Below are 25,084 nucleotides of genomic sequence, written 5' to 3'. Positions count from 1 at the left end.
AGGCTTCCAGCGGGGCTAGTCACACAATGACCCCTTGTGCGATAACCGGGGTCGCGTCGCCACACCATACCATACGCGCTATGCATATTTTCCCAGTGGCCCCAGCTTTGATAGCCTTGACGCGCTGCGGATGAGGTGAGACACGTCGCGCAGGGATGGCCATGACGCGATGCCGAACTCCGCCGCCAGGGCGGCGGCCGCGTTTTCGGCCAAGGCCGATTCGGCCATGGGCCACCCCGCTCCACGCCGGATAACACAAATATCCGGCGCGTCGTCGTCAAAGAACTGTGCATCGCACCCACCCCCATCTCGCTCACTCCAAACATGTCGAAGCAGCGCAAGTACAAGGACGTCCGCGAGCCCCAGAAGCCGACCATCTACCAGACGATTGGCGGTATCTCGTCGTACCCGCGCCCGGCCGAGGTGGACCCCGAGCAGCTGCTCGACAAGCGGCCGCTGCTCGGGTTCCTCCCCCCGCCCGATGAGGAGGCGCCGCGCCAGCCAACTCGCCTACCTCTCCGGCCACCACCGATCGGCTGGGTGAGCACGTACCATGCCGCGCCGGCGGCGTACCCGCGCCTGATGCGCGAGCAACACGGCAACCTCTCGCACGGGTCGTACCCCTGGGGCCCGGTCCCCCCGGGGCCCAACGAGACCGCCGCGGAGCGCAGCGAGCGGATTGAACAGGACGCCATTGTTGCCGTGAGAGGCCGATACGACGCCAAGGTGTGGGACTTGGACGAGGCAGCCACTGCCGCCCCGCCAAAGCAGTGGATCTCGAGCGCTGGCGCCGGTTGAAACCTGTGGGCGGGTACACGCTCGTGTTTGCCCATGCCGGCGGGTTCCAGAAGGAGGTGAGTGGGCGATTGTGCTGGGTATCATCGCTGAACAGCAGCACTGGCACGAGATTGTGCGAGAGGTGATCCAAGGCCACGGCCCGGGCCGCGCGGCATTTGGCGGCGGCTCGCTCTCTCGGCCGGCCGACGGCGAGATTGACGAGGTCTGGATGTTTGACGACCTGGTTCACAACGAGTCGGTCACGCTCAACAAGGGGCGGCTCGGCCCTTACCAGTCATGGGAGGACACTGGACGCGACGCGCTGAACCTCGTTGCGCATGTCATTGCTGCTGTCCCGATCGGGGCTGATGCCCCATGGGACTTGCCATGGGTTGCCAACCCCGCTCCGCGGCAGCACCTGATCGGTGCTGGCCACTCGTTTGGCGCCGCTGGGTTACTCAATGCCGCGCATGAGCGCCCGGAGCTGTTTGAGGCCCTCTTCGTGGTTGACCCCGCCTCGATCCCCCACTTCATGGCCCGGGAAGCAGGCTACGACGACCCGATCAGCACGTCGCCCCTCACGCCGATCATCATGTCCCGCCGCGCCGTGTGGCCGTCGTTCGCCGAGGCCCGGCGCGCGATGCGCGCGACGCCGTTCTTCGGGCGCTTCTCCGAGCCCCAGTTCGAAATCTACCTCCGCCGCGGGCTCATCCTCGTCGACCCGAGCCGCATCGACGGGCCAGTCACCCTCGCGACGCCGGTGTGGGCCGAGGCGGCGACATTCACCGAGATTGATGCCGGCGCGCGGACGTACGACAAGCTGCCCGAGCTCAAGGTGCCCATTGGCTGGGTCATGGCGGGTGACTCGGGCACGACGCGCGGAGACGACTACACCCAGCACATGGTGTGGCGTGCGCCGCGGTCGCGCAACGAGAGACACTTGAAGTCGGGGCATTTGGTGGGTGCAGGAGGTGATGGACACAGCTCACCCCGCGCAGGTGACACAGGAGGAACCACACCTCGTCGCGGAAAGTCTCACTCGGTTCTTGAACACCTTGGCGTCGGGCGAGTGGGACATACAGGCCCCGGCGGCCTCGGCACGGCTGTAGGCGATACAGGAGATAGAAGCGGCAGAGCGGCCGGAAGGATGTTAGCATCTTGCAACTGGCTACCGCAAGGCGCAGGGGGCAGTGTTCTCACAACGGCGCGGCCTGCAGCACTCACATAACTGACTATTGAGTGCACCTCACTGGAGAGTCAGGTTCAGTAGCGGCGGCGACGGTGGTGGTGTTGGTGGTGTCGAGACCCTTGGTGGTGGTAAGAGTAGAGCTGGAGATGGTGACGACGGATGAGTGGACCCGCGCCCCCATATAACACCCACCTCCACCACGCCAATCCCCTTTGGCTTCCTTCCACTCACTCACTCACACACACACACTTCACTCAACAAACACACACACACATACCCCACATCAACAATGCGCCAGTCTCGTCTATGCGAGCACTGGTCGCAGCTGCACTCGAGCAGCAAGCCGTCCTGCAAACCCGACCCCGCAGCCGTATTCCCCGCCGAGGTCCTCGCGGCGTGTTTCTCCTTCCTCTCGCCTGCCGACCTAGTCTCTGCTTACAACGTCTCGCGCGGCTGGCGTGTCGCCTTCTCGCCGCACGCTGGTCCCAACTTGTGGAAGATGGTCTTCCTCCGCGACGCCAACTACGAGCACTCGGATATCCAGGCTGCTCTACAGCGCGACGAGGAGAGGACCGAGTTCGTCCGCTACATGAGGTGAGTGACTTTGGACCATTCGAGGGACAGTGTTGATGAGAGCCACAGCGAGAATTCGGACCCCGAGGGCGATGGGGACGCTGAAGCGCCACCCTCCACATGGGGTCCCCGAGAAGTGTCGGCAGACGAGGTGGCGGAGCAATGGCGATACCTCTGTGGGTTGAGATAGTTGTAGTCGAGATCTAACATAAACAGGCAGGGACAGCGTTGAAGCACGGAGGTCCTTGACCCATGGGGCGGTGACTGTTCGCTGGACCCCCTACACCTTTTCGGAACGAAAGCTGCGCCTGTCTTCCGTCGACTGCCTCTACGACAGCCTCATCCTTCTTGGGCCTGGATCTTCCTGGGATGAGCTTTTCTTCGCCTGGTTGTCGGACGAAGGCGAGCCTGACGAACGATTGTGGTTCATGGCTTCCTTGGACCGGTGGTCAATGGAGCCCACCACCGACGCGTATGACTGCGAGGAACTGCCGCCCGCAAGACGGTACAAGTTCCAGAGCGACCGGAACGTCGGCCTAATAATTCATCGGTACCGGCGTGAAACTGTCGACAACACACCGACCGAATGGGTAGAGCTGTGGATCCGGGATGAGAGCCTCGATGCGGACGATGTGGTAGCCGAATCAATCGGCGACGTCCCGGACGACGCGTGGGACCAAGTTGATGACGTACACGGGTTCATTCGCAAATTCTGGTGTGTCTCTCTGGTCAGCCTGGACCACGACAATCGCAGCCAGCATGGTTCAGAAATTCAAGTGTTCACTACTCGCTTCACGGACGGAACCGTTGAACTGTGGGTACGAGTTGCGAGGGTGAATCACCTTGTGGCCCGCCGTGACGGGAGTGGTAGGACGAGGGAAAACCCCATGGTGAGTGACAAACTCTGGTTCACCTGTGTGCACCAGTCCCTGACCTTACAGCCACCACAGCCCGTTCTGTTGGAAAGCTCTGACCATTGTGTCGTGTCTCGAGGGCGCCTCGGAGCCAACCTTTTCAAGTTCCCTCTTGGCACCACCCAGCCTCCTCTCGCTTCTCTGCTCTACATCTTTCAGCCTCATCCGGCATCCCCTCAACAGCAGACTTTGCAGTCGGTCGGTGGGACCTCCAACTACCGTGGAATTACACGTCACATCCACACGGCGCAAGCATACACACCAAGTAGCAGCATTTTCAAGAGCTTGATGAAAGAGGCCGAGAAGTTCAAGTCGTGGAAAGTGAGGTCGTAAGTGTGTCACCCACTCTAACTCCCGGCATTCGCTTACATCCTCTGTCCTTAGATTCCGCTATATGGAGGATGCCGACGTCTTGGTCGTCTTCTTCCATGGTTATATCGCAATGTTGCCAAACTGGACGGCGACACGCGACGTTTTGGCAGGGCCTCATGGCGGCGAAATCGCGACCATCATGCAGCAACGGACGATCCTAGTTCAGATCAATCCACAACCGCACTGGAACTTCTGTGATACTGGCGTTTGCGGTACCCATCTGTATCTGTACACGGTGAGAATCACACGCCTCGTCGTTGTATACGTTGCTAACTCGGATAGCTGTCCGAGACTCTCATACTCGACTGCGGTAACCTGCAAGTCGCCCACATGTATTCGCAGTCGTCGCCGCCCGAGCTGTCGGGAATACTTCTCACCGGCACCAACCGGCTTGGCCGGGGTCGATACAAGCCTCTGCAAGATGCCTACCGCATATACGACATCCTCCCGATCAACCCTTGCATGGTCGAGGATTACTTGCACGCCGACCACACAGCCATGACAGATTTCCGCGCGTTCTGGGACGACCATCCCTGTGATGATCCACGCCGTAAGATTCATCAGTCACAAGCGTACGTGGATGAGACACTGATCAGAACCATCTAGACTGTATCCGAGTTATCACATTTGGTGACGACAGGGAGGAAGAGTATCAGACACAGGAAGAAGATGACACCGAGGAAGAAGACGCGTTTTAACTCCGGACGGTTCAGTTCATGTTCACGTAGTAACCGACGGGCCATTTCGACGCGGCTTGTTCAGCACCCATCAGCCCTCACTCGAACCCGTTTGTTCGGTCTCGCCCACGCGACCTCGCAATTGGAGGTGCATTCGGTCCATTACATAGTCGTACCTGTTACTCCAGTATGTGGTTGATATGCACTGAGTAGTATTCTGTACAGTAACGTCGTGGCTCTGCGGAGATTCGGGTGAGGGTGGTGCCGGACGGCGACAGTGGAGGCGGTGATGGTGACGCGACTGGTGGAGGTGACGAGCGCGGATCAAAATATGCCCTCGGCGCCCTCGCCCCTTCTCGTCTTTTCAGCATCCTCCTTTTGTCACTCAACCCATTCTCTTTCCATCATTTACTCACTCCCTCACCCTCCCGTTCATCACTCACTCACCCTCGTCCCAACCTCGCTACCCACGCGCTCCCCCTCACAACGCCCCCACTCCACTCCAACATGCCCGACCCAGCAGACAAGCTCCACCCTTTCCTCCTAGAACACTGCTTCTCCTACCTCCCTCTCCCAGACCTAGTCTCAGCCTTCATTGTCTCCCCGAAATGCAGAGTGGCGTGCTCCCCGACCGCAGCACCGAGCGGAAAGCTGTGGAAGGCCGCGTTCCTCCGTGACGCAGACTATGAGCACGGTGACCTCCGGCTCGTGGAGCACCTCGAGCGCGGGCGGAAGGAGTACCTCGAGTATCACGCACAGTGGGGGACCACAGCTGAGAACTCGGCTGCGTCTGGCAACTCGAGCGACGAGGAGGACGACTGTGACAAGCCATCAGACTACGATCCCGACGAGTATCGCGTCCACGTCACGCGTGACGAAATCGCCGATGAGTGGCGCCGTTTGTGTGAGTGCTGGTCTTGGGCGGTACTGACACCAAGGTCTCCACTACGATGACCGCGGCAGGCTTGTCGAGTTCGGGCGACTCAAGGTGCACTGGTCGCCTCATATCTTCTATGACAAGGAGCTCGAACTTGTCACCATTGACAGCGAAAATGACAGCGTCATCCTCCTCCCCACGCCCTGGTACGGCAGCCATGGCGGGCCGCGACTGTACTCGTTCGACCGGCAGACACTCGCCATCAACACGTACAAGTACGGCAACGTGGCTATCCCAATGGACTATGACGATGTGCCAATGCCTCTCGAGGCTGGGCATGTTCCTCTTCCCGTGGCCACACACTACAGGATCCACGACGACCGGAACGTCGGCCTCCAGATCCACCGTTTTCGCAATAACGGTTCCACGCGCTGGGTAGAACTGTTCCTTCGCCCCGGTCCCATCAGAGCCAACGACATCATCCTCGACGAAATCGGCGACATCCCTGGAGGGGCACTAAAGGAGTCGCGCTACCCGTTCTTCCCCATCAAAGGCTTCTACCCTTACATAGCCATCAACCTTGATGGCACTGGTCAGGGTTTCGATGTGTTCCAAGTGTATACGAGTCGCTTCACGGACGGTACCGTTGGCCTCTGGGTTCGCGCTGGCGACCAGATACACGGTGTTGCACGGAGCCAGGGAGTTTTTCTGCCCCCTAAGCCCATGGTGAGACAGATGCGCCCATCTAAGAACGACGGCTGACTCGTCTGTTTACCCAGACACCAGCAGCGATGGTCACTCTGACCAGCTGCGGGCGCATTGGGGTTCTATCTTTCACCAGCTCCTCCAGCTTCAAGTTCCCGGCCAACTTGAATCGTGTTCCACCCTCGGCGGTGATCTACCTCTTCGAGCTTCACAACAAGAAGGCAGCCCAGATCGGGGACGTTGTCGAATTGAACCGCCGCCTCGAACAGAGTACAATTCGTCGGTACGCCTACAGCATGCCGGGAGTCAGAGCGACAGGTGACCTTTCCTTCATGCCAGACATGGAGTTCCAGAACCCTTTGCTTATAAAACGGTAGGCGGTGCCACAGCCAATGCTTCAACTACAGGATCTCTAACTTGTCTGCAGGTTCCACTACATGGAAGAAGTGGACGTGCTCGTCGCTCATTCCGGGAATTTCTTCCTGTCAATGGTGCCAAATTGGAGAGCCGTCAGTGAACAGGCGCTGAAACTCCATGCCTCCACGGTCCCCGGATTCCTGGAAGACCGCACTACTCTGGTTCTAATCAACCGATACGGCAGTTCCACTCCGTTTGACACTGGGACCAGCGGGTATAACCTCTACATTTACACCGTGAGTTACCGAACCGAACACAACCGCATCGGCAGCTAACGACCGCACGCAGATGCACGAGACCCTCATCATCGACTGCCGTGATCTCGAGCCGCCCAACACCTCGGTGGCGGTTCCCGACCTGTCGGCCATCCTCCTCTCGGGCACGACAAGGGGCATGGTTGGGTATAGCCGAACTCTGCAAGACGCCAACTCGATTTACGACTTGTTTCCCATCGACGACGCCCTCGAGAAGCAGTACAAGGAATCGCAAGCCCGCGACCCCAAGATGCGGGAATTTTGGAACTTTTCAGACCCCGAGTCTGAGGATCGCCGCTGTGAGTGGGGTGGAGTGAAATGGATTCTGACTCGGACAATAGATTGTGTTCGAGCGATCACGTTCACCGACGAGAGCAGGTGATGGAGAGGGGTGCCCCTGGAGTGGGGCGGCAGAGTAGTCGAGGACACAAGTACATACAATTGGATAAGATGAACATTGTGATCATGTGATGTTGTGTCGTCGTCAGTGTGCGTGTTTGATCATCTCAACGCGTCATGATGCGAGCATAGAGCATGTCGACGGCCGGTGGCGGGTTTATGGGTGACTCGGATGGTGGAGGTGCGGGCGGCGGTGTATGTATGTGTTGCGCCCCTCGCCCCTCTCATCATCTCTTCTTTTCAATCAACTTTTTCACACTCACTCATCACCTCGACATTGGCCTCTCCACTGCCAAGGAGCCACGATGCGGCAGACGCGTCTAACAGACTACTGGCCCCACCCAGCGGGGCAAGCACGACCCAGCGACCAAGCTCTCCTCCGACCTGCTCGCGGCGTGCTTCTCCTTCCTCCCCATCACCGACCTCATATCAGCCTACAACGTGTCACGCTCATGGCGTGCGGCATTCTCCCACCAAGATCGTCCGAGTACACAGCTGTGGAAAGCAGCGTTCCTCCGCGAGGCGTCGTATGAGCGCTCTGACCTCCGCCTGGCGGAGCACCTCGAGGCCAAGCGGCGTGAATGGCTCCGCAACCGGTTGGAGAAGGCGAACCGCGGCATGGACACCGACACGGCTCCGCCTCATAGTTCTTCCGAGTCTGAGTGGGAGACTACCGGTGACAACGACGACGACGACGATGACGACGGCACAGCCTCATGGGCGTCGGCAGATGCGCTGGCCAACGTCTCGGCGGAGGACGTCGCTGCCGAGTGGCGTCGATTGTGTGAGTTTCCTACTCACACTCGCCCGACCTAACCCCCCCAGGCCTTCAGTCTCTCAAGCGGCGGCGCGCCGTATTCACCGGCCCCATGACCGTCCGGTGGACTCCGCATACCTTCGACGATGGATCATTGCAGCTGAGCGGTTGGGATGACTTCCACGACCGCGTCATTATGCTCCAGCCGCCCCCTGGCCCTGGGTTCGACCAAGCCTCAGACTTCCCGGAACGCGAGTGGTCCATGGTGTCGTTTGACCGCCGGTCCCTCAAGCTCAGCAACCGGGACTACATTGGCGTGCCCCTCCCCGACGCAGTGATCTACCGGTTGGTGATGGACCATAACGTCGGCCTCCAAATCCTCCGCTATCGCCACATACACAACGGGAGCACGAGGATGCAGTGGGTCGAACTGTGGTTCCTCCTCGACGAAATCGGCCGCTCCGCCGTCGACATCAAGCACCCGGAAATCGGCCTCATCCCCGCTGGCTCTCTAGTACACACGCAGGACAACGAGCTCATAAAAGGTTTTTGGTGCATCGCTGCCATCAACGTCGACGATGAGGACGGCGATCCGGCACAGGTCGCTACCGTCACTAGGCGGTTCACGGACGGAAGTATCGGGCTGTGGGTGCGTGTTGGAACACAAATTCATCCTGTGGGACGGACGGGAGGGCTCGAACTGCCAAATCTACCTATGGTAAGCGGCTTCATTATTCTCAACGATGGCTTGATGGCTTTTTAGATGCTTGAACCATTTGTGAGGCCGAACGACAGCGGGCAACTCGACGTGCCAACCATCTCCGGCGCCGAGTTCACCTTCCCCGTCCACACCGCCTGGGCACCGCCAGCTGCCAGGTCCTACCGCTTCGACCTGGACCCTAAATCGTCTGAGCGCGAGGGAACAATCGTGTCGTTGACGAATGACCCAAAGTGCCGCGCGCTCAAACGGTTCAGATACAGTGTTGCACCTTCGCCACCAAACTACGACCGAAGTGCCGACTCGACGAGGTCGTCTGGGTGGAGGGTTGAGGGGTAAGTACATGTACTTGCTTTGCAGAGCGTCGATGCAGATGACGCTTATCACCAAATACCCCAGCGCCGATTACATACAGGACTCAGATTGCCTGCTTGTGTCATTCAGAAGCGGCTTCATCGCATTGATCTCTCCCTGGACGACCACCAGCGAGCAGGCGTCGGGGCTCGAGGGCATCAAGCTAGCGACTTTCCTCGAGGCGCACACCATTCTTATCCAGATAGGTCCGCGCTTCGATTCCGAGTTTGACATCGGTCTCTCGGGAAGCCGGGTGATTGTTTACATGGTGAGAGAAAACGTGTCCTACTGTACAGCGTAACACCAGAAGCTGATGATTGGTTTGAAGCCAACAGAGACTCTCTTTCTCGACACGCGGGACCTCCCATTCCCCTTCAAATCTACGTCTGAGGCACTCACAGCTGTCCTTCTGACGGGTACGGAACGCACGCGGTGGACACGGAATTGCGCTCCACTTCAAGATCCTCATGGCATCTACGATATTATCGCCCTCGCGGGCGATATCGATCGACAGTACGTCGAGGCTCAAACACGTAACCCCGAGATGGCAGATATTCTCGACTGCTGGGACGACGACGAGGAAGAGGCAAAGCGTAAGTGTCACTGGTTGTTCCGCCTGCCGTCAACTTACGGCTTGCAGGTTGTGTTCGGGTCATCAGTTTTGGCGACGAGATTTGCAGGCCGCGGTACTAGGTGGATCAGATGATGACCACTACATATGCGTCCTGGAGTGCATAGTCGTTCAGGGGCGAATTTGATGTATATGTACATCCACACAAGAACGTTCACCTTCTATTCACCGTCACCGCGGGGAATGACCCCGGGGTGGAAGCGCAGGTGGCGGCCAAGCTGGTTTGGGTGGCGGTGGCGGATGCAACGGTGGTGGCGGCATCAGTCTGGGTGGTGAGCACCAGATGACTCAAGGTGACGTGTGTGTGTTGTGTGCGCCCCCTCGACGCCCGTCAATTTCTTTTTGCCCCTTCACTCAACTCGACTCGTCCAACTTTCCAATCACTCACTCACCGCTGTTGTCATCACCCACCACTCTTCATCAACACCACCATGATGCGCCAGTCGCGTCTCACAGACCACTGGTCCCAACCACACCTACGCGACAAGCGCGACCCAGCGACCGTGCTCCCAGCCGAAGTGCTCTCGTCATGCTTTTCCTTCCTCTCAATCGCCGACCTCATCTCAGCACACAACGTATCCCGCGGCTGGCGCGCCACCTTCTCCCACAAGGCTCTGCCTAGCGGCAAGTTGTGGAGGGTCGCGTTCTTCCGCGAGGCGGAGTACGAGCGCGCGGATACCCGGCTCGCGGAGCACCTCGAGCGCAAGCGCGACGACTTCCTCCGGGAGCTTCAGCGGCTGGAGACTACTAAGAAGTCCACACCCACTCGTCGTCGACAGACTAGTTCCGAGCTTGAGGCTAGCAACGATGACGAGACAGACGACGGCACCGCATCATCGACCTCTGAATGGTCGCCGACGGTGGTTCCCATCTCGGCGGATGAAGTCGCGGCCGAGTGGCGCCGACTCTGTGCGTACAGAATGTGAGCTCGCAACGCTGACGGCCCAGGCATTCATTACGTGAAGCGGCAGGGCGACGCCGCCAACGGCCGCATGAGGGTACGCTGGACGCCGTTTACATTCGACGAACAGGACCTGCGGTTGACCGCGATCGACTCGTACAACGACAGAGTCATGCTCCTCCGGCCTGACGCGCCTCTCAACGACGACGACGACAACACCAGCGAACGCAGGTGGCGCCTGGCATCCTTCAACCGGCGTACCCTGCATCTCAACAACGCAGACTACTGCGACCTGCACCTCCCCAAGGCGGTGTCGTACGCGCTCGCGATGGACCGTAACGTCGGCCTCCGGATCCACCGGTACCGCCGCCAAGTACACAACTACAAGGCCAGACAATGGGTGGAGATCTGGCTGCGATACCACGAGCCCGCCCTCAGGAAGAAGGACATTGCGAACCCCAAGATCGGCTCCCTTCCCCCCGGCGCGCTGGCATACACCAAAGACAACGACTTCATCCGCGGGTTCTGGTGCATCGCTGCCATTGGCCTCGACGGCGTCGCGGGTGATCCTACCAAGTTCGGTGTCGTCACCCGTCGGTTCACGGACGGAACTGTTGGTATGTGGGTTCGCGTCGGCGACCAGACTCATCCGGTGGGACGCACCGGCGGGTTGAAGATGCCTCAGACGCCAATCGTGAGGTCGTCAAGTGGCACTCATGAGCTGATCTGATCCCAGAATCCAGGTCCCATAGTCCACCTTTCTGTCGGCGGACAAATGACCGTGCAGTCGGCGTGTGGTGATGAGTTCGTCTTCCCGCGTAACACCGTTCTACCGCCCCCAACCCAACTACTCTACCGCTTCGAGCTCGACCACAAGATATCCCCTCGTGAGGGGATTGTCGCGCCGTTGGGCTCGGACAAGAACTATCCCGCCATTTAGCGATACAGTTATACCGTGTCTGCCTTGACGCCGGGGGACCCAGCGTTTGACAACGAAATGGACTCAGTCTTGTGGAAAGTGAAAAGGCACGTATTACGCGTCCGGACGACCATGATGCCCCTTCTGACGCGTGCAGCTTCAAGCATCTCGAGGAGCCCGATGTCCTCGCGGTAGTTTTTGCAAATGGCATCATTGGCGTGCTCCCATCGTGGACATCCACAACCGAACTGGCTGGCGGGCTTGCGCCAGCCGCGCTGGCCACCTTCCTCAAGGCGCGCACCATTCTCGTTCAGATTCATCAAAGGAACTACACGTACTTTGAGACTGGGTTTTGTGGAAGTCGCGTGTACATCTACGACGTGGGTCGGGTGTCTGCGTGTGACGCTGCAGACGTACTGTAGGCTGACAACAGTGTAAAAGTGGAAGGAGACGCTCATTTTCGACACCCGCGATCTCCCCATCCCGTCGCCACACTCGCCCTCTTGGCCTCCGGACATAACCGGCCTCCTGCTCACGGGCACCGACCGACCCGGGTGGAGGCCCAACTGTGCCCCGCTGCAAGACGCTTATTGCATCTACGACACCATGCCCGTCGTCGGTGACATCAGCGAACAGTATGACGAGTATCAAGCCCGCCACCCTGAAGTGACGGGTTCCCTTGACTGCTTGGAAGCAGGCGAGCCGCCACATCGTGAGTTTGGATGAGGAGCGACAGCTGACGCGGCTCGCAGGTTGTGTGCGGGTCATCAGCTTTGGCGAGGAGATTCACAGGTTGCGATCGTAACCGTGTCAGTTGATGACCACTATGTACTGTACATGTGTCACGTTACGCACACGATTACACCGAGAGACTTTTATCTGGACGTATGAATGAGGTCTTTGAACTCGTCACCCTCACACTGTCACCTCGGGCAGTTGAGGTGGGGAACACGTTCACTTGGACGGCGACGGTGGTGCTGGTGGTGGCGGCTTGACTGGGTGACGTGTGTGGTCGGTGTGTTGGGCCCTTTTCACCTCCACTCCGTCAATCTTTCCTTCTTCCCTTCACTCAACTCGACTCGTCCATTCTCCCATTCATTCACTCACTCATCGTCACCATCCACCACTCTCCGTCACCACCAAGATGCCGCGCCAGTCACGTCTCACAGACCACTGGCCAGCCCTAGATCCCAAGCCCACTTCCTCCCACGAGCTCAACTTCGTTTTCATCTTTCCCCCCGAAATCTCCGCGGCGTGCTTCTCACTCCTCCCCATCGACGACCTCATCAAAGCGTACAACGTCTCCCGCAGCTGGCGTCACCGCATCACCCGTGGCGTATGGCGGAACGCCTTTCTCCGCGAGGCGAACTACGAGTACGGTGATCTGCGCCGCGTGCTACACCTCGAGCAGATGGAGGAAGAGTGGGATGACGCACTGGACAAGGCGCTCGAAAGGGCACATGTTCGCCAGATGGATGCCTGGAAAGGCCCCAATCCTCCCGCTTCGCCTCCTTCCCTCACTCCGTCCGACTTCTCAGAGTACACCGCAGAAGTCCCCACCGTTGAAGCGACAACTGAATGGCGTCGCCTTTGTGAGTGACGTCAGCACAGGTTGGGCGTCGCGTTGGTCGCTGACACCCCACCCAGGCCTTCAGCACTTGAGGCGCAAAACCTTGCGATCTAAGGGCATCCTACTGGTCCGGTGGGCACCCGAGGTGCTGGACCATGGCTTGATTTTCGGCGGCATTCACTCAATCAACAACCAGATCATTCTGTTCGACAGCCCCAGTGAAGAACAAGATCACGTGGAGCGCCAACTGCAGACGGTATCGCTGGATCGCCAGACCCTCAAGAAGGTGGCCCACTTCGACCTTCCCCCCGCCGTTTGCTACAAGATGCAGAGGGACAACAACATTGATAACATCCTCCACCGCTTCCGTCACCAACAAGCAACTCAAGACTCCCCTGCTATTGACTGGGTCGAGCTGTGGATACCTTACCAGTTCATCTCCAAGATGACCCATCCTCCAAAGGAAGTTGGCATCATTCCCGCCGGAACGCTCCAGACATCGCAAGATCTTCCCTACATCCACGGCCTCTCTCCTTTTGCTGCAATCAACATTGACGAGGTCGAGGGCGCGAGTTCCAAGGTCCAGGTCTTCACCACCAAGAACTCGGACAACACTCTGACGATGTGGATCCGCATCGGCTCCAAGGCTTGCCTCCTTAGTGGGAAGACTCTACCAGTGGGCGAGGAGCCGCCATCATTGAGGAAGGTTGGTGACCAAAATGTTCCACGACCGTGTAACTCTGACGCTTCAGATATGCCGTTTCGTTCAATCGGGAACCAAACTCGAGATTGAAGCCGCAACCGACGACTATCCTCCCCTTACCCTCCCCGTCAGCCACAGAACCGGGCCGCCAGCCGCCGTGTTCTATCAGTTTGTGCTTCAAGAGGTCGCGTTCACTGGCTTCCGAGACCGGAAGCTCTCCTCCGGGACTGTGAAGAGGTTCGAGGGGGGAAGGAAGCTTCCCTCTTGTCGAGCACACCGATATCTGGCAGCGGCCTCCGTTCCTGGCGATAGGCACTTCAACAGGGCCATGGACCCCTCAACTGTTGAATCCTGGGCAGTCACGAAGTTGGTAGAACCCATTGACTGAATCTGGCTGACACTCCCACCAGTTACCAATATCTTGACGACGCCGATTGCCTGATCATGATCTTGAGTGACGGGTATCTGCTTCTCATTCCCGATTGGACCAAAGTCTTTCAGGAGCAGCAACAACTGGATGCCGATGAGCGTGATAAATTCTTCCGCCAGCGCTCTATTCTAGTCCGTCTCCAACTCGGTCACCCGGCGGGACCTGGCCCTCGCTGCCACATTGGATTCCGTGGGGGCTGGATCCACTTCTACACTGTGAGTATATGGCGTTTATACAGTAGGGCGTCAAAAGTGGCGGCACATCGCGTTGCCGACCTAGCCGAATCTCACGGCGACATCGACGATTTTTTCAAGTCCGTCAGTTTTGATGCTATGCATGCGTACAAGACACCGTTGGATAGCCCTACATGAGCTCGTTCGAACGGTACCCTTTGCAGAGCGATAGATCAATATTTGGTGGGGCCACCGCGGTTTAAGCGAACTGCCCTGAGCCTTCTTGGCATGCTGTTGACCATGTTGTCCAACTCCTCCTGGGGAATCTTGAGCCACAGAGCAGCGGCGACCTCGAACAGCTCGTCGGGGTTCTGGAGGCGCCTTTCAAGTTGATTAAGCATGGATTTGAGCTTGGCCCATGCATGTTCAATCGGGTTGAGGTCTGGAGAAGTCGCAGGGTGTGGGAGGTACCTCATCCCCTTCTTGAGCCCATATGGACGCACTGGCTTGCCGATGTGAGCCTTGTGGTTGTCTTCTAGTACCCAGGGGCAATGTCCACGCCCATATCGACGAGTCCAAGCGGTTCGGAGCCTCTTGAACGCCGGCAAGAGCCGCTTTTTGACGATCTCATCCAGGTACACCTGCCCAGTCATGCCGCCCCTTTTGCCCTTGCTCTTGCTGAGGTCTATCCTGACCAGCGGCGTCCTTCCACCGTCCCATATGCCCGCCCAAACTGGACAGGACTTGCGCCCAGACCTAAAGGTGGAAGTCATGTACTCCATGTCGAATGCATGTCCCTTGGGGCGCGTCACAAAGGGGCGGTGGCAGCGACCTGTGGTGATGATTGCCTCATCTGTGAACATGACGCTTGTCCAGTCAAACAGGCGCATGGTTTGGGCGTATAAGAGGCGGGCCTTGATGGTAGCAGGCTTTAGGTAGGGCTTGCGTCGAGCTCGAGCGCGTATGAGGCCGCAGGAGCGGCGGAGACGGAGCAGAGTTGAGAGGGACATGGGGTAGGGGTGGGATGTGGCAAGGAGGTGCAGGATCTTCTCGTTGCTGAGCCACTGGTTGGTGAGGAGGATCGTCTTGATGCGTCGCACATCGTGCTTGGTGTGCAGGCGAGGCCTGCCGCTTCGTTTGGCAGGCAACTGCGACTCCCCTCGCAAGTACTTGACCTTTGCACGCTGGGCAGTGGATGGGGAGGTGTTGAACTGGAGGGCTGCTGCCCTAACAGTGAATAGAGCCGCATATGCACCGAGAGAGCCTTTTTTACCGGGTGACAAGGGCATATTGACGATGGAGAGCTCGATTCTGCAAAGTTTGAAGCTCTAAAGTACATGGTTGAGCGCCCATAGCGGCGCAAAGCCACTCGGACGATGGCGCCACACGCGCTCTGGTCGCGTCGGTGGAGGTGTCATTTCCGTACCGCGACTTTTGACGCCCTACTGTATATGGCGTTTATACGCCTGGCATCACTGACATGACGGGTCACACGTAGTCGAGCGATACCCTCCTTCTCGATTGCAGCAAGATCGTACCACCGGCTATTGTTTCGATGGAATCAGACGATAGCCCGACGGACTCAGAAGCATCCGACAATAGCACCTCGGCCTCATGTGATGGGAGTACCAATCTCGATGACACCCCCCCGCCCCTTGAGGCCATCGCCATTACAGGCACCCCTCGTGATCTCAGCGTCTCCAACTGCATCATCGATGATGTCGACTCCATCTACGAACTTGTGTCGATCGAAGATACACCCGTCGAGAGGGATTACAAGGACGCCCGAGCTCATGACCCCGACATGCCTCCAATTCACGAGTTCTATGACGATGACGGAACCGTCAGTCGTGAGTCACCCGGCTGGGCTGTTAGACTCCGTCACTTGCTAACCTGTTCAAGGTGCCGTGCGTGTCATAACTTTCGACAAGCCGCCTCCTTCGCTTTTCTAGTCAGCTACACTTCACCACTTGCCTCGAAGACTGTGATTTCTATGAAGTGGGCCATTCAATAACGCATGCAAACATGATCATCGACCTTGTGACCTCACCAGGTCAAACCCCAAATCTCCCTTGTTTACACCTCCATTCAGGTGGACCACCTCCACTTTTCAGGCACGGCCATGTCCTCTATTTGCCTTGTCCACCCGATCCAGCGCCTCTTACTCAGCATTGCCACCTCTGGTCCTACCACCGCAAAGCCTGTGGTGTGCATGGTCCGTGGTGATTGAGAGTCGGACATGGGTGTCGATGTCCGAGGGTGTCTGAAGGAGGAGGACGCGTCGTGCAGAAGTTGACCACACCTCCACCACACGGATCGATTCCACCCTGCGCGACTTCTTCCTTTTGACTCAACACACGTCAACTTTCATTTTCCATTTCTTCACTCAACTCTCTTTCTCATCATCCTTTCTTCCTTCCATCCTTTCAACCACCCACTCCTCCATTAACATCCACAACAATGCCCCACGCCTATTCAGGCGGCCCGGGGCAGCCACCAACCCCCAGCAGCACCCTCGACCCAGCCAAGCGCCTCCCCTTCGCGCTCATCGAGCACTGCTTCTCCTTCCTCCCCATCGCCGACCTTGTCCACGCGCATAACGTCTCGCATAGCTGGCGGCGTATCTTCACTCGTCGCCTTTGGCGCGGTGCGTTCTTCCGCGAGGCCGACTACGAGGATGCGCATCTCCGTCGCGTGCGGCACATCGAGACCATGGCCAACCAGTTCCAGCTGTCCGTTTCGCGCGCTACGGAGCGAGCGTATGAGCGGCGGCTTGGCGGCAGTTGCGGTTGTCATCGCTGGGGCGACGTCGACGACCTCGATTTGGGCTGGGACCCTGACTGCTCGCCCACTCCCTCTGATTTCTCCGTGTTTACCGCCGAAGTCAACGACTCAGAGGTCACTGCTGACTGGAATCAAGTCATGGGATGTCCAGGGGTGGGTACAGAGTTGTCAATGATCTAATCGTGGGACAATACGCTGACTCGTCGACCAGGTTCAAGTACCTCGATGACGCCGATTGTCTTATCGCGTTCCTGAACGATGGGTATCTCCTTCTTGTTCCCAACTGGACCACGGTCTGCATCGGCCAGCAAGACCTCTCATCCAACGACCGTGACAACTATGTCCGTGACAAGTCAATTCTCCTCCACCTTCAGGACAAGCCACCTTTCACACCGAACAAGCAATACCGCACCGGATTCTGCGGCACTAGGATGTTCATCTACTGTGTAAGCGGACAGCTGCCATTGCATTGATGATTCTTCCTGACAGACTGCAGCACATATTCACAGTGATTCTGGACTCCGCCAAGCTCCCGCTGTCCCCGGTCATCAAGGCGGCGGAGGCAGGGAGCACGGACGGTTCCTTCTCACGGGCCTCCAGTCTCGAAGCGACGATAATCACAGACTCGGAGCGCTCCATGGCAGATGACGACGTCATTCTCGAGGATGCCGAGTCCATCTATGAGCTTGTGTCAGTTGAGGGCGGCTCGACCGAGGCCAACTACAAGCAAGCCCAAGCTCGCGACCCCGAGCTGACTGCTTACGAGGATTTCTATGACGAGGATGGAGAGCTTGCCCGTAAGTGTGCACCGTGAACTGCAGTACGAGCTAATGCCAACAGGTGCTCTTCGTATTATCACTTTCGCCAAGGCGCCTGAGAGGAAGGCGTTCTAGTCTCAGCAGCCGTCATAGTTACGGAGGACAAACAAAGAAGAGAGACGGTAGCCTGGTTCATTATTCATGGATGCAAACATGGTCGTCCACTTTGAACTAAAGGAGCCAAACATCTCATCAATGACTGATCGAACGTTACAATACCTGGGCCTAAGAGCTTGTACTGTAGCGGCTGCACCACCGAGGACAAAGAGCACACACTGCTTAACCAAAGTCAATTGTAAGGTGAGTGCGAAGCGGTGATGAAATGGTGCCTGCCATACCACGTTTGTCCCCAGCCACCCATTATCCCAGAACATAGCTTCATCTGCAGTGAGGCCTAGCTACCATTGTGACATTGTCCCGCAACATTGCTCGACGCCCGAACCTCGTTGACACAAGCATTGTTGATGACACACAAAGGGTGGACCACCTCCCACCACCACCGCTTCGCACTGCAAAACATCAACACAGCCACCCCACACGCCGTGTCCAAGCCGACGACTCACGCTCCTCCAACAGTATAATTCACCTCCAGAATCTCTCTCTCTCGCGTCTCTTTCAGACGGCAAACTCATTCACACACCAGTATGCCAGACCCAGTGGCAAACCTCAACGGCGATGTCCTCAAGGCCATATTCAGCCACTTGCCGCTCGATACGTTGCACCTCGGCGTTCATAATGTGTCCCGAAGCTGGCGAGCGGCACTTGGTGAAACCACCGCAATGAGGGACACGTACATCTGCACTTCGCAATGGGATGAGGACGATCGCGATACCCTTCGCCGCCGAGCTCGCAAGTACGACCTTGACTGGAACGCAAAAGGTAATGCCGCGTACAGATATCCGCCGAGTTCTACTGACACGGCAGCCTTGGAATTCCTTGCCCTTCAGAAGTCATGGCGAAACGGAGAGATGGTTGTCCGAAACATAAAGTATCCTTTTCCTTCGCACTTCGAGTTCAAGTTAAACGAATTCTACACCCCGTTCAGCCCAATCCTGATTCTTGCACGACACCGTACCGCGCAAGAAATGTCGGACGGGGTGATGTTGCATTGGACTGAGGGGTTGGTGTGCGATTGGACTCTAATCAAAGTCCATTCTCACCCCACCTTTCGGTTGACCGAGATTCCCCTCCCACCTGCCATCAACTATGAAGTTATGCACATCGACAACCTTGGTCTGTTGCTCCTCCAAACGTTCCTTGATCCAGCACCACCCAAGCCCCACAAGCATGCCGTTTTTTAATCTGCATGGGTGACAGAAGACACGGAAGACCCACTGGCATGGATCCCGCGAATTGGGAACGAGCCTGTCCATGTTGAACCGATTCCGGATTTCGTACCGATCTCGACTCTATCTCTGGGACATACGCCACCATCGGAGTGCCTAAAGTACGACAGCGTGTTGGGGGATAATGATCGCGTGACCCTGCGGGTCACAATGGACCGCGATGCAGTCCGTGGTAGCGCAAAGATTTCAGCCTTGGCAGACAAAATGCCACGGGGTGCACAAGGCCTGGCACCTGAAGTGGAAGACTGGAAGCTGCCAGAGAACGAAGACCAGCACGTGAGTAAATCCATACAAAGGTATGAACGCCCGAGGTTGATCTGATTTCCCAGAACTTGTACCCATTCTATGATTACATCTTTTCCGGTGCCAAACAGATTGTTGTCTTCCGTCGAGCAGACAATCTTCGTATCAAACTCTCAAATACGACAGTGAGACCGGCTGTGGGGTACATCTTTCCACGAGCACCTGCCAGCATGAAGGGAGAGCCCCATCGTCGGCCGGACATTGGCGAACGGGAGGCCGAGTGCTCTGCTCCCTATCCGTGGCACTCAACCCCTGATTCATGCAGCGCACATGCCGTTAGTCGCTACAAAATGCAACCCCTCCGCAGGGGTCTCGAATATGAGGCTATGATCAACCGATGCCGAGGAGATGTTGAAAACCCGTGGGAGGAGACTGTGTAAGCCATATTCCGACTAGACCGCACCTGACGACTAGCTCCTTCTACAGCGACAACCGTTTGGTTATCATGATTCGTAGCGGGGCGATAATAATCATCCCAAACCCTCTTGAAGTGTTCAAGGAGGCCTTGACACTTGAGGAATCCCTGCGCAGCAACTACGTCTACCAACAGTCTCTATTGATCGATACCGGTTTGGTCCCTGACAACATCGACATCCAAAACGGGCGAGTGGTATTCTTTCACGTAAGTGAGAGACGCATACTGCCTCCCCCCCCCCCCCCCCTTGACTTAGCATTAGACCGACATTATGATGGTTCTGGACATTGGGCGCCATCCTCCTATCTCGGCTGAATCCACTGCGTCATGGCCGATGACTGTCATCCGTGGATCGTGGCACAGTTGGCGCGCGGAAAACCACATCGTCTTGACGCCTGAAGGGGTTTTCGAGATCACTACAGAGAGCAGTGCGATCGTGACCCGGGATGTACGTTGTCAAATAGTAAGCAATTGTGGCGCTGACGGCACTCGCGCCAGGACACCGGAAGTGACGGTACAGTCAGCGCCCAGTCACCAGCTGGGGATGAGTCCCCGATCGATGATGTCGACAAGAGTAGGTTTGCGACATGATCCGCCAGGCTGATAGTCAGAGGTGCTACGCTTCTTCGACTTCAAGCCGGTACCAATGGACGGGCCATACAAATGCAGGCATTGTAGTTATTATTGAGGATGGCGCGGCAGGTGTAGCGTCCTCTAGAGTGGAGCCGAATGTGCGTTTGTTTATGAATGAAGATACCCAAGAGCTTTAGTGGTGGTTCTGGGACAGTACAATCGTCCCCTATGGTCCGTGTGGTTGACCCTGCTTCTTGTCAACGTTCCAAGTAGCCGCCTGTAGCCATCGGCGACGTGTTGTGGTTGACCGAGACACGCCGAGCGCCACATGCCACTGGTAGTACAAGTGTGGGGTCCCCGCACCTCCACCACGCCAATCGGCGTCGACCGTGTTTTGCGACTGATTCCAATCGCAATCTCGACTCCACTCACCTCACTTGCATTCACTCGACGCGATGCCAGACCCCTGCACGGCATTCGACGACTACGTCCTCGGCCAGATCTTTGCCCGCCTTCCGATCGACGTGCTCCGACTGCGCGCGTACAACGTGTCGCGGGGGTGGAGGGCCGCGCTCGACGCGTCCAAGGCCGTGCGGGCCGCGCTGCTCGTCCAGCCCAATCTGAACCGGCACGTCCAGGACCACTTGCGGGACCTCGAGCGGAAAGCGAGTTTCGTGGATGGCGCCGAGGCCGTGGACTGGAATGACAGAGGTGAGTTGAGAGTCGCGTTGCAAGCTCACACCCAGCGCTCGCTTTCCTCGCGCAAGAGTCGGCTTGGCGCGGCGGACGGGCTAAACTCAAGTACGGCCGCAGCGTTCTCGAGTCCAACGCCCCCACGCTCGCATCCTACGACTGCATCACGCGGAAACTGCTCATACTCGACACGCCCGAGCCCGAGATGAGCGGCGACCCGAGCCTCGAGTGGGCGATTCACGTCGTCGACATGGACTCGCTGGCCGTCGAGCGCAAGATTGCTCTGCCGCCAGGGCTCGACTACCCCCTGTTCTGTGAGGACCATCTTGGACACGTGCTCGGGCAGCTGGTCACTACCCCGGGCGAGCCGGGCCAGCCGGACCGATGTACCGTGAACATCTGGGTGCAGGTGCGCGATGAAGGCGAGTTCGAGTGGGTCGCGCGCACGGGGTACGAGGTGACCTCGGACGACACGATCGAGGGCTTCAAGCTGCTGGCATCACACCCGACTGGTAGTATCGTGTCCAACCCCGGTGCGGACTATCGCGTCGACGAGAGGCCTGGGGGACGCATGACCCTCACGGCGGTCACGCAGACCTCGCGGGGCCGTGTCCGGATCCACCATATCGCCGACCGGCTACCCATTGGGTCTGCGCCGCTGCCCGGAGAGGTCTCGCGGGTCAAGTTGCAGGACGTGGGCGATGGCTGGGGCCAGGACGATCACTTCTCCGCAGTAAGTGTTGAATGACGCCGCAGCTGACGCCCCAGGCCTCCAGCATCGACGACAATTGGATCTTTTCCTTAGAGAGCCAGCTCAGAATCTACTCGCGCAACGGCAAGCATTTGCTCACGCTGCCCGATGAGTCTAGTGGTGTCCCGGGCTTCACAACCAGCGGCCACGCCCGACGCGAGCTGGCCCCCGCTGTCGGCTACCCCATCCATCCTATCACGGATTACCTCGTCGACGAGGACGGGATTCCTGGCCTGCGCATGCCGGAAGCACTGCGGCGGTTCCGACCGCAGCCTGGAGTCCATCCTCGCGGGCTATCGGTCCACCGCCTCAGTGTCCCTGCACAGCGCGAAGGGCCCGAGTACGACGATTGTCTTCTCGGTGTTCGCACCAACAAGTTCCACGAGTCCGACCCCTACAATACTTGGGGGATCTGGCAGTGAGTGTCGCCTCACGTCTACCACTGACCTCCAGGTTCCAGTTTGTGAACAAGGCCCTCATCTTGACGTTCGTCAGTGGGGGTCTGCTTGTCATTCCTCGCTACGAGGCAGTCTTCAGTGCGGTCGCGGCTCTCGAAGCCGCTGAGCGGTTGCGGTACGTCGCTAGCAAGACGATCATGATCGACACGGGATTTGAACTATTCCACGACGGTGTTCTGGGCCAGGCCCAGTTCGACTCGTATGGTACCCGCTTCCTCATGGCTGTTGTGAGTGGGCTGGTACGGGCACAACTGACATGACCGCAGAACGACCTCGTCGTTATTATCGATACCGCCGACATATCGACCGACACGCCTGATGCGCCACTGCCGGTCCTCGCTCTAACTGGTCACTATAATACGGTGGAGGATGATCTGCCCGCAGAACGCTTCTTCCTGACCTCGTGGGGACTCTTTCATGCCATCAACATGCTGTCTTTGGGCGACGGCGACGTCCAAGTGGCTCGGGAGACTGCCAAAGGCGACCATCAACGAGAGTATCCTTTCGACGAGCAGCTGGACGGGCTGTGGGACTCGGACAGATGTAAGTTTACGACCACCGAGGCTCGCTAACGACCAGCGGTCCTGAAGCTTTACGACTTCACTCCCCCACAGATGCTTCCATGATGCGATAATATACAATGCAGCAGTCTTACTCGGCCTTCTTCACCGAGTTTGAGTTGTCGGCGCAAGTCCACGGGCCAGCACCAGCCGCAGTCGATGCGATAATGTCCTCGACCGCAGAGTAGGTGCCGGCACCGGTGATGAAGAGGCCGACGAGGACAATGATGGCGTTGATAACGAACAGGAGCTGGCGCTTGGGCTCGCGGCGCTCCTCGCTCGTCCTGAAGCGCCAGTTGTCGTGCCACCACATGAGGGGGTACGGGATGATGGCGGCGGACGGCACGATGAGGGCGCCGATGAGCGAGATGATGCTGCCAAAGTTGGGCACGGCCGAGGCGATAACGTACGCGATGAGCGACGAGCCGACGAGTGTGCCGATCCAGGTGAGCCAGTGAGTCCACGAGTTGGACACGAGGTGGCGCTGGCGGCTTGGCGTCGAGAGGATGCGCACAAAGACATGCTTGGATTGGATCTGCACGTCAGCTGGGGCAGCGGCGTGGCGACTTACGTGGGTGACGATGGTGAGCGAGGCGAAGAGCGCCGGCAGGGCAATGCCGTAGCAGACCTTCTTCATGAGCGGGCCGGCGGAGCCGAGCGAGGGCGACGAGACGTACTGCCCCGTGAAGTGGTACACCACGTTGCCGATGACGAGGTAGACGACGGTCATGAGGCCGATCGACGACGCCATGGCCGTGGTGTAGCCGCGGGGGTCGCGCATCTCGGAGATGATGTTGAAGTATGTGGGTGTGGCGCCGTACGAGAACATGACGGCGTTGACGGCGCCCATCGCCGCGGCAAAGGGCGGCTTGGCGACGACCTTGATGTCCTTGTCCCACGGGCCGGTGGGCGGCGCGGCGGCTGGGCGGTCCTGCACGCCAACAGCAACGGTGAGCGTCAAGACCGACGCGATGAGGAACGCAAGGCCGACCCAGCCGAACCAGGTGATCTTGTTAAGTGTGCGGAACGAGCCCATGAAACACCCCGCGATGGCGGCGACGGCGACGAAGATGGCCGTGCATGCGCCGTGCACTGAGATGGCGTTGAGCGCGACTGAGATGGACACGATGGCGGAGGAGATGATCATGATGAGGTCTGGGGTGTGTGAGCTTGGGCCGTGGCAGACAGCTCGCTTGCGGCCGGGTCTGGCGCGACAAGGTCCGCAGCTCGCTCGCTCGCTTGCACCTGGGCCTTGCGCAACCAGACCCGGAACATGCACAGTACTCACTGACGCTGAACACCCCGTACAGGTATTCCTTGGCCCAGACACCGCCAAACACGTAGCCCGCGTCGGCGAGACCGTACACCTCGGGATGGTTGCGCTTGAACGGCCCGATCGCAGCCGCGCAGTACCCGATCATTGTCTGCACCACGAGGATGACGATCACGCCGGGGACGATGCCGAGGGTCATGAAGACGAAGGGGATGGAGAGGACGCCGAGACCGAGGTTGGCTTTCGTGATGAGCACGAAGGCGCCCATCGTGCCGACCTGCGCAGGGGTCAGTACGTGTTACAGCTACCAGCCGTCGAGGCCAACTCACAGCACGGTAGTTTGGCCCCTTGGCCGACAGCTCGCCGAACACGGCGTCAAAGAGCGGCTCGTCGTCGTCCATTCCGCCGCTCTCGCCATGGCTTCCGTCCTTGGCCGGGCCAACTTCGGGATGGTCACCATACGGCGCATTCTTCGCGCTGCTGGCCTTGTGCGACACGGCGTGGTGGGACGACGAGCGCCTTGAGGGCGGATACTCGTTCAGCCTGATGCCGCCTGCCGAAGTCGACGTGGTGTAGATCGGCGGGGTCGTCATGGTGGTGAGTGTGCGGAGGGAGCGACAGTGAGATGAAGAACAGGACAGTTGCTTTACCGGTGTCCCGGAGGGAGGCTGGCGCGAGTCAGACGAGCCATGAGTCAGTCGGCGCACCCCCGCCCACCCGCCCGTTGCTTGCTCTCTCGCGCCGCTTGGCATGCTCTAAGCGAACCAACTTGTCGTTGCTACCCCACTCTGGCGAGTCCG

At 58.4% G+C, this 25,084-nt stretch overlaps 11 protein-coding genes across 12 annotated transcripts; 9 read left to right on the top strand and 2 right to left on the bottom strand.

Annotated features, from left to right (window-relative positions):
• Positions 1-324: 324 nt before the first annotated feature.
• Positions 325-1,886, top strand: LPX1_0 (Peroxisomal membrane protein LPX1; the record flags this gene model as incomplete). The annotated part of the gene is made up of 4 exons (XM_062776294.1): positions 325-728; positions 749-854; positions 896-1,735; positions 1,776-1,886. 4 exons carry the CDS (start codon positions 325-327, stop codon positions 1,884-1,886), a joined length of 1,461 nt encoding a protein of 486 aa, XP_062632278.1.
• A 312-nt stretch (positions 1,887-2,198) lies between these two features.
• LOC62_07G009735 (uncharacterized protein) lies at positions 2,199-4,690 on the top strand. Of its 2 annotated transcripts, XM_062776292.1 has the most exons (6): positions 2,199-2,560; positions 2,756-3,429; positions 3,481-3,782; positions 3,838-4,060; positions 4,108-4,375; positions 4,432-4,690. In XM_062776292.1, the coding sequence occupies exons 1-2, from the start codon at positions 2,256-2,258 to the stop codon at positions 2,769-2,771; spliced, it is 321 nt and encodes a 106-aa protein (XP_062632276.1). In that variant the 5' UTR covers positions 2,199-2,255; the 3' UTR covers positions 2,772-3,429; positions 3,481-3,782; positions 3,838-4,060; positions 4,108-4,375; positions 4,432-4,690. The 2 variants fall into 2 exon arrangements, with proteins under 2 accessions (XP_062632276.1, XP_062632277.1); XM_062776293.1 differs by having other exon boundaries at positions 3,838-4,375.
• Positions 4,691-5,009: 319 nt separating this feature from the next.
• LOC62_07G009734 (uncharacterized protein) lies at positions 5,010-6,141 on the top strand (the record flags this gene model as incomplete). Its single annotated transcript, XM_062776291.1, has 2 exons — positions 5,010-5,406; positions 5,441-6,141. The coding sequence occupies 2 exons, from the start codon at positions 5,010-5,012 to the stop codon at positions 6,139-6,141; spliced, it is 1,098 nt and encodes a 365-aa protein (XP_062632275.1).
• A 431-nt stretch (positions 6,142-6,572) lies between these two features.
• On the top strand, positions 6,573-7,137 carry LOC62_07G009733 (uncharacterized protein; the record flags this gene model as incomplete). The annotated part of the gene is made up of 3 exons (XM_062776290.1): positions 6,573-6,737; positions 6,790-7,054; positions 7,097-7,137. The coding sequence occupies 3 exons, from the start codon at positions 6,573-6,575 to the stop codon at positions 7,135-7,137; spliced, it is 471 nt and encodes a 156-aa protein (XP_062632274.1).
• Positions 7,138-7,606: 469 nt separating this feature from the next.
• On the top strand, positions 7,607-8,674 carry LOC62_07G009732 (uncharacterized protein; the record flags this gene model as incomplete). Its single annotated transcript, XM_062776289.1, has 3 exons — positions 7,607-7,611; positions 7,643-7,929; positions 7,980-8,674. The coding sequence occupies 3 exons, from the start codon at positions 7,607-7,609 to the stop codon at positions 8,672-8,674; spliced, it is 987 nt and encodes a 328-aa protein (XP_062632273.1).
• A 1,371-nt stretch (positions 8,675-10,045) lies between these two features.
• LOC62_07G009731 (uncharacterized protein) lies at positions 10,046-11,189 on the top strand (the record flags this gene model as incomplete). Its single annotated transcript, XM_062776288.1, has 4 exons — positions 10,046-10,523; positions 10,563-10,612; positions 10,646-11,136; positions 11,159-11,189. 4 exons carry the CDS (start codon positions 10,046-10,048, stop codon positions 11,187-11,189), a joined length of 1,050 nt encoding a protein of 349 aa, XP_062632272.1.
• A 1,323-nt stretch (positions 11,190-12,512) lies between these two features.
• LOC62_07G009730 (uncharacterized protein) lies at positions 12,513-14,433 on the top strand. The gene is made up of 4 exons (XM_062776287.1): positions 12,513-13,026; positions 13,082-13,710; positions 13,757-14,077; positions 14,118-14,433. Exons 1-4 carry the CDS (start codon positions 12,579-12,581, stop codon positions 14,130-14,132), a joined length of 1,413 nt encoding a protein of 470 aa, XP_062632271.1. The 5' UTR covers positions 12,513-12,578; the 3' UTR covers positions 14,133-14,433.
• Positions 14,434-14,543: 110 nt separating this feature from the next.
• Positions 14,544-15,599, bottom strand: TCB2 (Transposable element Tcb2 transposase; the record flags this gene model as incomplete). The annotated part of the gene is made up of 1 exon (XM_062776286.1): positions 14,544-15,599. One exon carries the CDS (start codon positions 15,597-15,599, stop codon positions 14,544-14,546), a length of 1,056 nt encoding a protein of 351 aa, XP_062632270.1.
• Positions 15,600-15,865: 266 nt separating this feature from the next.
• LOC62_07G009728 (uncharacterized protein) lies at positions 15,866-17,987 on the top strand (the record flags this gene model as incomplete). The annotated part of the gene is made up of 5 exons (XM_062776285.1): positions 15,866-16,160; positions 16,835-17,042; positions 17,306-17,540; positions 17,591-17,891; positions 17,935-17,987. 5 exons carry the CDS (start codon positions 15,866-15,868, stop codon positions 17,985-17,987), a joined length of 1,092 nt encoding a protein of 363 aa, XP_062632269.1.
• Positions 17,988-21,004: 3,017 nt separating this feature from the next.
• LOC62_07G009727 (uncharacterized protein) lies at positions 21,005-23,085 on the top strand (the record flags this gene model as incomplete). The annotated part of the gene is made up of 6 exons (XM_062776284.1): positions 21,005-21,260; positions 21,296-21,975; positions 22,011-22,411; positions 22,447-22,678; positions 22,718-22,994; positions 23,066-23,085. The coding sequence occupies 6 exons, from the start codon at positions 21,005-21,007 to the stop codon at positions 23,083-23,085; spliced, it is 1,866 nt and encodes a 621-aa protein (XP_062632268.1).
• mtr_30 (N amino acid transport system protein) lies at positions 23,056-24,991 on the bottom strand. Its single transcript, XM_062776283.1, has 4 exons — positions 24,614-24,991; positions 24,300-24,561; positions 23,583-24,166; positions 23,056-23,546 (listed from the first exon to the last, which is right to left on the bottom strand). Exons 1-4 carry the CDS (start codon positions 24,875-24,877, stop codon positions 23,103-23,105), a joined length of 1,554 nt encoding a protein of 517 aa, XP_062632267.1. The 5' UTR covers positions 24,878-24,991; the 3' UTR covers positions 23,056-23,102.
• Positions 24,992-25,084: the final 93 nt, after the last annotated feature.

Source organism: Vanrija pseudolonga, chromosome 7 (assembly GCF_020906515.1).
Source record: "Vanrija pseudolonga chromosome 7, complete sequence".
Classification (NCBI taxonomy): domain Eukaryota; kingdom Fungi; phylum Basidiomycota; class Tremellomycetes; order Trichosporonales; family Trichosporonaceae; genus Vanrija; species Vanrija pseudolonga.
The sequence above is the reverse complement of the archived record's forward strand: the minus strand, read 5'-3'. Positions and strand labels throughout refer to the sequence as shown.

Coding starts and splice junctions, on each gene's coding strand:
- LOC62_07G009735 (XM_062776292.1), top strand. CDS start 2,256: ATGCGCCAGTCTCGTCTATGCGAGCACTGGTCGCAGCTGCACTCGAGC.
- LOC62_07G009730 (XM_062776287.1), top strand. CDS start 12,579: ATGCCGCGCCAGTCACGTCTCACAGACCACTGGCCAGCCCTAGATCCC. Junction 13,027..13,081: donor AACTGAATGGCGTCGCCTTT/GTGAGTGACGTC, acceptor CACCCCACCCAG/GCCTTCAGCACTTGAGGCGC. Junction 13,711..13,756: donor AGCCGCCATCATTGAGGAAG/GTTGGTGACCAA, acceptor CTGACGCTTCAG/ATATGCCGTTTCGTTCAATC.
- mtr_30 (XM_062776283.1), bottom strand. CDS start 24,877: ATGACGACCCCGCCGATCTACACCACGTCGACTTCGGCAGGCGGCATC. Junction 24,562..24,613: donor AGGGGCCAAACTACCGTGCT/GTGAGTTGGCCT, acceptor ACCCCTGCGCAG/GTCGGCACGATGGGCGCCTT. Junction 24,167..24,299: donor GTACGGGGTGTTCAGCGTCA/GTGAGTACTGTG, acceptor CACACACCCCAG/ACCTCATCATGATCATCTCC.